This window comes from Eurytemora carolleeae, unplaced genomic scaffold, assembly GCF_000591075.1.
Source record: "Eurytemora carolleeae unplaced genomic scaffold, Eaff_2.0 scaffold938, whole genome shotgun sequence".
Taxonomy (NCBI): domain Eukaryota; kingdom Metazoa; phylum Arthropoda; class Copepoda; order Calanoida; family Temoridae; genus Eurytemora; species Eurytemora carolleeae.
This window is the reverse complement of record NW_019402169.1, coordinates 28,774-40,321: the sequence shown is the minus strand read 5'-3', so window position 1 is coordinate 40,321 and position 11,548 is coordinate 28,774. Positions and strand designations below refer to the sequence as shown.

The following is an 11,548-nucleotide window of genomic DNA, read 5'->3' as shown; positions in this document are numbered from 1 at the left end:
TGTAACTAAGTATTGAGGCAAAAAACATACAAAACAAACAACAGTTGTTATAAAACAGTTATTTCAAATTTGTTTTGGATTAGCATAAGTTCAATCTACTTTAACAGATAATAAAATTGACCTAAAAAATTCATGGTGTTGAGAAAACATCAAATTCTCAAAACTACCCTCCATTCAATACCTTGGCTTTGAATGAAACATTTTTGACCTAATTGGTCCTTAAGTGTCCCTTGATAAGCGCACCGCAGGCCCCTTGTCAAAAAGTCCATAATCAGGCTGATAAAAACCCTTGTCTTATCCGTTGGTATTTAACAAGGAATTTGTGGCTAATGCTTCTATAATCACGACAGACAAGAAGATATGAAATGGAAAAAATGATATAAAAGTCAAATTATCAGATACAGTTATCTACATCAAAGAAGGATAAGGAGGAGATGGGCAGAATTAAGGAGGAGATGGGCAGGAATAAGGAGGGAGATTGGAAGGAATATGGAGAAGATGGGCAGAATTAAGGAGGAGATGGGCAGGAATACGAAGGGAGATTGGAAGGAATATGGAGAAGATGGGCAGAATTAAGGAGGAGATGGGCAGAATTAAGGAGGAGATGGGCAGGAATACGGAGGGAGATTGGAAGGAATATGGAGAAGATGGGCAGGAATAGGGATATAAGATGAGCAAGAATAAGGTGGATATGAGCATGAATAAGGTGGATATGGGCAGGAATAAGGAGAAGATGTGGGCAGGAATAAGGAGAAGGGGGGGGGGGATGCTTCTCCACTGATTGTCCAGTTGGTTGAACTAACAATAGCCAGCTAGTTATGAGTTCTATATACAGAACTCTCTCTAAACTAGGTTTGATTTATAATCTACTTGATGTATAAACACCAACCATAACAATCATATAATTACCAACCATTGTCAACTCAGTAGCCATCAGGGGGGGGGGCTTTAAATTTAACAAGGACAGTAGGGCCCCCAAGAGCATCACCGTTGCAAATTTTTATCCAAAGATTGTGATTTAGAGAGGAATTTTTGTGTAGGTTTTACTGATCGTCATTTTAGGGTGTGTGTACGTGGGGGACCCTTTGTGTTTGTATTTGTATGTCCAAGATTTCATGTGAATGGACCCGAAGCGGCATTTTTCTCAGATCGTATTTGTCATGCTAGATCCTCATTGTGTTCGGTATTATATGTTTCCAATACGAAAGGCGGCCATTTTATTTCTCTCCGCCATTTTATTTTTTCATTTCCACCATTTTGATTTATTTTTAGCTTACAGCGAAAAAGTAATATGTTAAAGTAAGGCGGAGTGTACATATTTAATACAAACAATGTGTGGATATATACACTTGAATGGTCCTTAGGCCATTATCAGGTGTTTTTGTTGGAATATAGTGAATAGAAACATAAACATTTCAAATAATCCCAAGTGGTTGTATTGAACACTCGTGGATTTACCGAACAATTTCTAAAATAACAAACAGTGAAGGATCCTCGTCAAATAGCCAGGACGGGGCTAGATAATACCAGGCTTGATTGGAATCTGAGCAGAATACCAAGTAAAAACTAATCTGAAGCACATCATTAAATAGCTGAATTCCATGCAACACCATGCTTTACACCGTTACTGAGATGAATTGCGGGTTTACTACCACGTAATGTTCCCGCATTTACTTGTACACTGTACACTAGTGTAAACTGTACACTGTGAAGTTCAGTTCGTGAATTTTTTGTCTTTTAAAATTTGGCCAGCATCTTGAAAGTTGAGCTTTATGACAGGAAAACGATCACATTTCTGGACACATTTTAGGAGACTTTTATCCCTCTGGGAACTTTTCTTTGGGTAAAAAAACCTGAGATTTTTTTTTACTGGATAGGATTGACTATGTATAGTGTAAATATATCTATCTATCACTGTTTAAGGTTGACTATGTAAAGAATATATATCTATGTATTCCTGTTTAAGGTTGACTGTAAGGATCAACTCAGCAGGGGGTTGACTGTGGTTCATCAACCTATCTATCTATCAACCTATCTCTAAACCATGTCCTACAACACTAGCTTACATCCATTCAACCATCATTTACTTCATATATATATACATTATATACCTAGCTAGTCATACCTAGCATTAAAGGGATTTTACTGAGAATATTTTACATTCTGGTCCTTAGGAACATTTTTAAATAGGTAAACAGTCCCTTCACCTACGATGGTAAGAAGAAAAAGAACAGCATGGGGTAGAGAAGATAAGCAGTAAAACAACAAAAAGTGTAAAATATTTAAACTTGTATCCGAGTATCCCAGTGTAACGACCCTCTGAGGTATTGTATTCAGTTTTGTCTTTCCAGTTATATGTCTATCTATACCAGATCTATATCTATCTTTCCAGTTCTGTTTCTATCTATACCAGATCTATATCTATCTATCCAGCTCTGTTTCAATCTAGACAACATCTACATCTATCCATCTTTCTATCCTTAAATTTTGTAACTAAGTATTGAGGCAAAAATTGTCAAATTAAAAAACCTGAAAAAATTGCGAGCAGGCTGAAAAATAAGAAAGGTGTCTCGGAGAAAGGCGAATAAGACGGATTACTTTTCCCTTGGGCCGTCTCGACAGAGAAATATTAAGGAAAGGGCAAAAACTTGGAAATTTTGTCCATTCTTTGCATTATTTACAGAAATAGGTTAGATACAGATTAGTGTGTTAAGTAGACACTGTTGAGAACATGTAGTTGGGTGGGTAGGTAGGAACTGTGTAGAGGTAGGGGGTGAGTGGGTAGTGAGAGGGTAGGTAGGTAGGATGAATATTGTGAGAGAATGTCAATCTTAAAGTTGTACGACAGTTTGAGTTCCCACTGGGACACACGGCTGTGGGCGGGATGAGGGGGGGGGGTTAAAAGACTAAAAGCTTCAAAGACATTTGATACTGTAGACTGTTTTTTAACTTGATTGAAGCAGAGTGCAAGGGAGGGGGGGGGGTATATATTCTATAAACTGAATATTAAATAGAACAAAAAGTTGAATCTTGCTGGACGATTTTAGAAAATATGGAACAGTGGACAAAAAGCGGAACATTTATGCTAAATCAGTCACAGAACTCAGGGAGAAATATTATGTCAGGGGTTAAACTACGTCACATGTTTAAAAAGTCATCTTGGCATCATGCTCAACGTCATAAAAATATATAAAACTGAGAAGGGTGGAGGGGAGGGGGGGGGGGAGGGAAAAACATACCCCCTGGTCGCGTCTTAACTTGGGTGTCAGAAGTTCACGGAGGAACAAAAAGTTTTGACACGTTTGATTTATGGCAAATAATTCAAAACCCGGCCCGAATTTGCATCAAAATTTCAAATGAGGAATAAAAAAGGCTAAATCTCGCGCCATAAGTGTCAAATGTTCCGGAGAGAATTTGCAAAAGAAAAACAAGAATATAATATTTGCAGCAAAATGAAGATTTTACACTTGTACATCGTACTGTACCGTACATATAGAGATACAATTTCTTTCATACTAATTGATATAATTTTTTAAGTTTTTACAATACACAACAAAATCTGGAAACTTTAATTTGTAAAAAAAACAATGAGATAGCAAAAGCTTAAGCTAAGAATGAATGAATGAAACGTTTATTTAAAAGTTTCCATCTGAATATATTTAATCCTACCTGTTTTGAAAAGACTGCAATATCCTCGTTAAATGACTCTGAGCTACAAACATCTCCTCCTGCTACCCCAGGATCTCTAGGTGTACAGGTCGCCAGCTCACACTTCTCAAAGATCAAAGCCAACAAGGGAAACAAGGGATGCCTGAAACAAGTAAAAAATCAAAAATGCGCCAAATTTTCAGAAAAATTCGCAAAGTTTCGTTTCAGACATGTTTTGAGGATTTGAGGAAGGAAATGGCTTGACAAGGGTGACGGGTACGAGGAGTGGATAATTTGGTCCCAATAATTATCATTAACAGGATAATCATTATAATAATTATTATGGTTCACTCTTGCATACAGCATCTGCTTAATATACCATACAGTACAACAGCCATATCTATCTATCTATTTCTCTTTGCATAATCATATCTAACAATCTATATACCTATATATCTATTTTTCAAATTTCGATGTTTAATATTTATAAATCTATCTATCCATCTATATGCACATCTAACAAAACATATATTTATTTATTTATCTATCTATAGATCTTTCTATCCCTATATTCATCTATCTGGCAGTAAGAGCAGAAATGTAGTTATTATAATGATCATTACAACTATTTGGAGTAATGACCCCCCCCCNGGGAGGGGGAGCTTCAAACCCTGAAAATGTATTTTTATCTTTATTGTGAACTTAAGAATTAAATCAAAATTAATACTAAATCAATATGTACCATATAAACAATATATTACATATTCCATACCAGCGAATGAAAACCAGCTGTTTTCGTTAAATACGCGGAATTGGGTGTACTGTCATGGTTGAATACTTAGGAAAAGTCGGTTTTATCTTTGTTTATCCTCCCTCAGTATGATTCTTAAATTTATTTATGACAGAATAAAAGTGAAAATGACAGATCATATTGAGAAAATGCCCCCCACTTCCTACAGGCAATGTATATTTAAGGTTATGTAAGGTTATGAGAATAATGAGATTACAAATGAAATTATCAACTTCCCTTTATTTAATCGGGTGGAGAAAGATGTTGTCAAGAAAATTCAATTAATTGCTTAATTGGGGTTATCAGTGCACAAATACATACAGTACAGAATGTATTGTGCAATACAAATACAAAGTGAATACTGTACAGTGTACACGTATTTGATACCGAATTTTAAAAAATTGTGTCCTAAAACTGAAAGTTTAGTTTGATACCCTCAGTTTATCTATTTTTAGCCCCCTCATGTGCCCGTATCCCCCCCCCTCTATATCTACATGTATGTGGACATATATATATATATATATATATATATGGGACTAGTTAAGGTTATGGGGTGAGCTGGGATGGAATGGGAGATCAGTCAAACCCTTGACAGCCAAACCCCTCATTGACAGGGGCGTAGGATTACATGTACCCCTCCCCCATCTTCTTTAGTACAAATATCATCAAGAAAAATCGAAATATCTTAATTTAAACATTTTAATTTGACAAAAAATATTTTTGAACACATGTTGCATATGAATGCTATTCTAGCAATCCAATCCGATGAAAAATCTAAGTTTAAAAATTTGAAAAGTTTTGAGCCTAAATACTTCCTATATACGTATTTAGTATACCCAATACGTAACATTGCTCCGCCCAACCCAAACCTCTAGGCCCCCACCCCTCCCATAACCTTACACGCCCCTACCCCTATACCCTTACTCTCACATTCTTAAGCAAAAATTCTTCATAAATTCTTCATTTTTCGAGCTGACAGACCTTTACTCTATCTTTTAGTTTGAAATAATATCAAATATACTAAATCAATCTTTATAAAAAGATTGATTAAGTTCATGTAACTTCTTACAACTTTTAAATCGGTAGGAATCCATAAGGGGGGGGGGGGGGGTACTTGGTGTTTTTTAGTTTCTCATAGACTCACTACTGTGGACTTCGGTTAATATTGTATTTTTAACATTTTTCAGTTAAATATACAAATTTTAGTCATTAGGAAAACTTTCCTACAAACTATTTCTGACGTTAAATTTTGAAATTTTCCCCCCGAGGGGGGTTTGTTTTGAATCTTTAAATTGAGAAGACCCAAGACACTTCCGGTGCCCCCATTTGAGGGAGAATAGGGTGAAGGGAAGGGAGAGGAAGAGGGATGGGGAAGGAAGGAGGAGGGGAGGGAGAGGAAGGGGGATTGGGAAGGAAAGAGAAGGGAAGGGGAAAATAAGCAACGAAAGAGATGAGCTAAAAAAATCAGGATCATTTTTCAAAAGATAAAAGGACGAACATCTTTTTTTAAATTATGTTTTTCCTTGATTCCCCCCTCCATCTTTTCTTAGCGTATCCTGTGGAGACAGATATATGCAAACTACACCACATGTAAACAGAATAAGATGGGAAGGGGGGGGGATGAGGGGAATTTTTGTGGGTAAGTGATGAGATGAAATATATGAGGCAAGAATTTTTTAAAAAATTTTAACACAAAATAAGAATGTAGCTGTGACGTGACGGGCCAATGAGTAACTTTAAAAAAGACTATTCACCCCCTCCCTCCCCCAACCCTGGGATTTGTGGGATTTGTCACCTTATACCCCACAGCCCTTGCAAACGTAAACAACATTCATTTTTTTAAACAAATCTTTTTAAGCGTCCCCCTGTTTCCCGCCATGGACAAATTTTTACTATCTCCTTAAAAAAGTCCACATTGGAATTTTTAACAGTTAATTGGATATCAAAGAGGTATTTAATTAAGTTAAGAAATTTTATTCTGATTTTAATCCCAAATCAAGATGTCTGCTGAGAAGCCAGTATAAATATTTTTATTCCGATTTGAACCGATCAGATATCTCATCAAAAACCTCCAAACATAACAGACACGTTTTCTAACAGACATACATAAACAACAGACAAATGAAGACTTTTGGGTGTATTCTAATTGTGCGTCAAAGATTTTTGCCAGATTGTTCTAATTTAAACAAAATATAGCCACCTTTATAAGGCACCTACGCCCGTTAAATAGCCCAATTTTAAACACATACAGAAATAATTTAGAATTTCAAGGCATCCTCCACCCCCCCCCCCTCCCCACACACAGGTGTTCATCGAAAAAATAAGCTCTGCTATGAAAAGGATTAACATATGAATAGAAATAAAAAAATTCCCCCGTCCATATTCCCAGTTTTGTGGGCGGTTTCAAAACGGGGAAATTTAAGGGACCTTCATTTTCTACATAAAAATTCAACCCGATAAAAGTTTAACATTCCGCTATTTCGAGATGGGATGCAAAAAATTAAATCATCGAAAGATTTTTCAACCCTAAACCCTGGCTGAATTTCCGTCATTTAAGATTTGTTCATATCGATCTTTGGACCTAAAAATGAACGGGAAATGTCTCAAACATTTGAAGTAGATTTTGATTAATAAAATCCAATAAATAACAGTCGTGCGCCCTTGTCTAATTTAATGGCCGATCATATTTTCTGTCCCGAGAAAAAAAGTCGTTTTTTATGATTTGTAAAAATATCAATTTGATGCGAGGAAAATTGAGCAATGAAAACAAATCTACATAACGGGAGAAATGTTCAAGGTCGGATTTGATATATTGTCCGCCATAATTTATGATCTACTCCGGGAGACTTTATTATTAAACCAAACCAAACCTTTTTGCAGCTTCTGCAGATTCACCAAAATTAATGATCTTTCGCGGATTTTACTATTTTCAACCCGACTCGCATAAAAGACAAGTTTTTGAAACAAGTTTATTAATGAGACGTGACGCCATGCAGCTAATTAAACATTTTTTACTTGGTCAAATTTTAACACTTTTAGTCCTAATCTCAACCCATTAAAATTCTTAAATAAATCTACACCACCCATCATACTTTAAACCCCGCCTTTATCCTAGCGCCCCGCCCTTTGCTCAAGTAAACAAAAATATTTGAATTTAATTTGCGGATTTTTGCACATATATGTCTCTTTTACTGCAAACATGATCGACAAGAATTCTTTTGATTTTCTAATTGCCCAGGTTTGGAATGTGAATTGGATGAATCGACTTTTTTGACATTTTTGAGTTAAAATGAATGTATTTTAGTATAGCTCGGGGTGGATGGGAGGGAGAAGGGGGGGGGGTAATCTGGTTGTTGGATTGCTTTAACCCTCGTGCCTCCCCGGGGCCTCAGATTTCACCTTCGATCTATTCCTGAGGCTGGAGGGGAGGGGNGGATCCGCAATCCTTAAAATGTATTCCTAACTCAAGATACGGGACTTGACAACACTGAAAATTGAATTCCTTCGTTTGCAGAATGCAAAAAATATTGAAACTAGAATATTTTGATGGGTCCACTTTAAGGACTGCAGGCCATAAATGGTTAAATTTATTTAAGCGGGAAGGGGGGATGGATGCTAAGATTCAGAATATAAATTCAGATGGTGCATTTGATATCCATAAAAAGCAGGTTTAGAATAAATGTTAAAAAATGAAGAAACTTGAATAGAAACATGAGCAGAAAATAAAATAAAATAAAAAAATAAGAGGATTATAGGTAATGGAAAAGTGAGAGCGAAAAGTAATAGAAGTGCATGAGACAACGTGTGTGAATATAGGAAGTGAGTGACGGAGGAAGTTAGTGTGCAATTGTGTTAAAGAGGAAGTGAAGTGAGTGAGGAAGTGAGGAATGTGTAGGGAAGTGAGTAAGGAAGAGAGTAAGGAAGTAAGTAAGGAAGGAAGTGGGTGAGAAAATAAGTGAGGAAGTAAGTAAGAAAGCGAGGAAGTGAGGCAAGGAAGTGAGTGAGAAAGATAGTAAGATGTGTGAGGGTGGTATAGGGTAGTTTTATTGCCCTTATAAACCCTGAACGCTCCCAGCTAGAGGATCATAAATTAAACAAATTAAACTTCTCCTCGTTATGTTTGTCTCAGCTATCCAGGGAGAAAAAAAAACACTTGTTGCGCGCTGAAACCTGCGCGCGCACATTGATGAATATTTAAACTGACACTAAACGCTCTCTCAGTTTTTTTCACTTTACATTTACTTAATTGTTTCTTGCTTTTCACAGGTTATGGTGGGATGAGGAAGGGGGGGGGGGTGTAACGTTAAAATACGGGTCAAAGGGCAGGGGGGAAGGGTAAAAAAGGCACGCTTGCAAATTTGAAGAAAAAGATGTGATCTATGGAATTTTCAGGCTAAAAATCTAAAATTTTACTTTTTACGACCGAAACAAATTCCCTATCTATTGTAATATGGCTATCGGGGACAAAAATCGCCAAAATTCGAGTCCTTTCCGCTTTCACCTCGATCGGAAGGAATTTTAAAGCTGCTGCTCTATAAATCAACTTGGTTCCTTACCCGTAGATGGCGTCCTTGTCCCGTTTGTGAACGTCTGGTACGCCGGTCTGTGCCCCCATCACGTGGTTCTGTACGCTAGAGGCAGGATTGTGGTTCGCATAAGGATTGTGCATTGCTGCCACACTGCAATCAATCAATCTTCAAGAAGTCCACCAAAAATGCAAAATTTAAATTAATGCGGAAAGTTAATTTAATTAAAATGGCGCCAAATCTTTGAAGATTATTTTCCTGGATGAATGGTTCATGTGTTGAGCTGCGGCTGCATGGTGAGCAGCAATAGTATCTAGAGCAGCGCGGTGGTCACCATACATACTGCTGGGGGGCATCTCCATACCACTTGGCCACCCGTCGTACTAAACATCATACCGTAAGTTTAATCACTGCAACTAATATTCCAACAGGTTTTTAAACTAAAGTAAATAAATATAGACATAGAGTGTTAACCAACTGTCCAAGGATAGTAATTATGATAAATGGATTTGTACATTTTCTCAAATTGTCCGTGAATTGCATGTTTAAAATTTGCGTCAAGCATATTTTTTTAATTTCATTATTGGAGCACAGCATCTAACATTCAAGCTATAATTTATAAATAGAAAAAAGGCAGCTGGCCCGGCCTCCAAAACATAATTCCTCAATTTATCATACTTCTCTCAAAAGTTCAAACTGAAAATACAGGTTTTGAAAAATGCGGGAAAATTTGTGAAAAAGCAGGAAGCTGCAGTTTTCGAGGATTATCGACACGATGATTAAGTATGATGATAATTTGTTAGGTATTTCATGAGTTTGTAAGGACAGATAAAATCTATAAATTATCAACTCTTATCTTTACCTTTCAAACGGAAAGTAATTAATCAAAATTATCCATTTTTAATGAAATAAAAGGGGTTAAAAGTGAGCCGATTTCTCTCAATTTCGAAACTGATCTCAAACTTAATGAATATTTTATAAATCTGGTTTTAAAGTTTTGAATAATTAACGCGAGGTGGAGACTCAAACCTTTTAAAGTAAAACCACCATCAATTAAACTTACAACCAACTTTTCTACAAGTTAATCCACATTTATCAAGTCGAATTAAATGTAATTACGCCATCCCCCTTCTTCAAACTCACAATTTTGAATTAATGTTTGTTTAAGATTAAGCTAGGATTATTATTCTAAAAAGATACGTGAATACATGTAATAAAACCGTCACCACCTTTTTGTCTTAGAATTAGGAGTTTACTAACAACCTTGTAAATTTTCATTATTTAGTTAATTTAAAACTTTATAAATTACAACCCCATGACGGGTAGGGAAGGGCGGGTATTGTCACAAACAATGTTTTTAAAAGAAAAAAATGTATTTTCCAGTAATTGTGTTGGCAACTTGTTAAGAATTGAAGAATAGAGATTCTAAAGGGTTTAATTCCGCAGACAATAATCATGATGATTTGTGGATTTTAAATATAAACCAATATTTTTTTATAATTTTATTAGGAAGGGATTCATTTTGAGTTTAGTGAAATATGTTTGAAAACTATACACAGCGTTGTATATATGTCTATACAAGTTGTATATTGTAAGCCAGGTATAAAATTAAAAGTATAAACGGCGGCAATTCAGGCAGAACTGCCTGTGGCTTGGCGGCAAAATAAAAAAAATTTCCCCCAATGGAATTTTCATTTTTAATTAAATTTTCAATCGGCACACCCCTTAAATCCTGCTTAAACATACTACTAATTCACCTTTGAGAAGTATACGTTTTTTTAAACACTTGCAATATTGAGACAGCGAAGTGTCAAAAGTGCATTAGTGATAAACCATGAACTTCACTTTAAGTGGTAAAATGCAACCCAGACATTCTCTTAACATGTTTACAGGTCTTACAAATTAATCTCACACCTTCTTCCATTTAATCAAAACATTAAATTTGAACTTTAGATCTCATAACTTATCAACAACAAAATAATCTCTATTTTTACTTCATACTTGAAAATATATCTGAAGTGCATAAAATCACAAGAAAATGCCATCAAACACTTTTTGACATTGGAGTCAAAAATTAAAACTAAGAATTCAAATAAAAAGTTATTTTAAAGTTATAATTTTTCAATGTCTCAAACAGTTTTCAATATTTGAGTTTAATACTAACATAGAAACTAAGGCAAATTAACCTATTTTACATTTGAAAATATTGACTTAATGTTTATGTCTTATATCAATTTTCTTTGAAGAATGTTTTAACACTAAGATCCAGAATTTTTCATTTATAAAGTTCCAAATTTTTTATTCCTTAACTGAAAGCATTTTTAGCAAAAAGCTCACAGACACTCTCTTTGTTTTTCTTTGCAAATAAAACTTTCCAATTCCTTATGTTCCTTTTTTTTGGCATAATTTTTTAAAGTTGGATTTATATGAAAAAAAACATTGAGTTCTGCAATATCTGTTAAAGAAGCGAGTTTTAGTCGAGTTTTCGGATGATTAAAATAATGCACTGCGACAAAAAAATTCATCTTGAAAAGTAAATTTATTGTATTTCAGATTAAATTTATGATTCCACTTGTTCAAGGTT

At 35.3% G+C, this 11,548-nt stretch overlaps 1 protein-coding gene across 3 annotated transcripts in view; it reads right to left on the bottom strand.

Annotated features, from left to right (window-relative positions):
• LOC111718067 (homeobox protein homothorax) overlaps nt 1–11,548 on the bottom strand; it is a 47,059-nt gene that overhangs the window by 14,798 nt on the left and 20,713 nt on the right. For all 3 annotated transcript variants that reach the window (XM_023493556.1, XM_023493557.1, XM_023493555.1), the window contains 3 exons: nt 9,223–9,347; nt 8,995–9,117; nt 3,670–3,811 (listed from right to left, as the gene is read on the bottom strand). In XM_023493556.1, the coding sequence (XP_023349324.1) occupies nt 3,670–3,811; nt 8,995–9,117; nt 9,223–9,347 (390 nt within the window). The remainder of the gene's footprint in view (nt 1–3,669; nt 3,812–8,994; nt 9,118–9,222; nt 9,348–11,548) is intronic.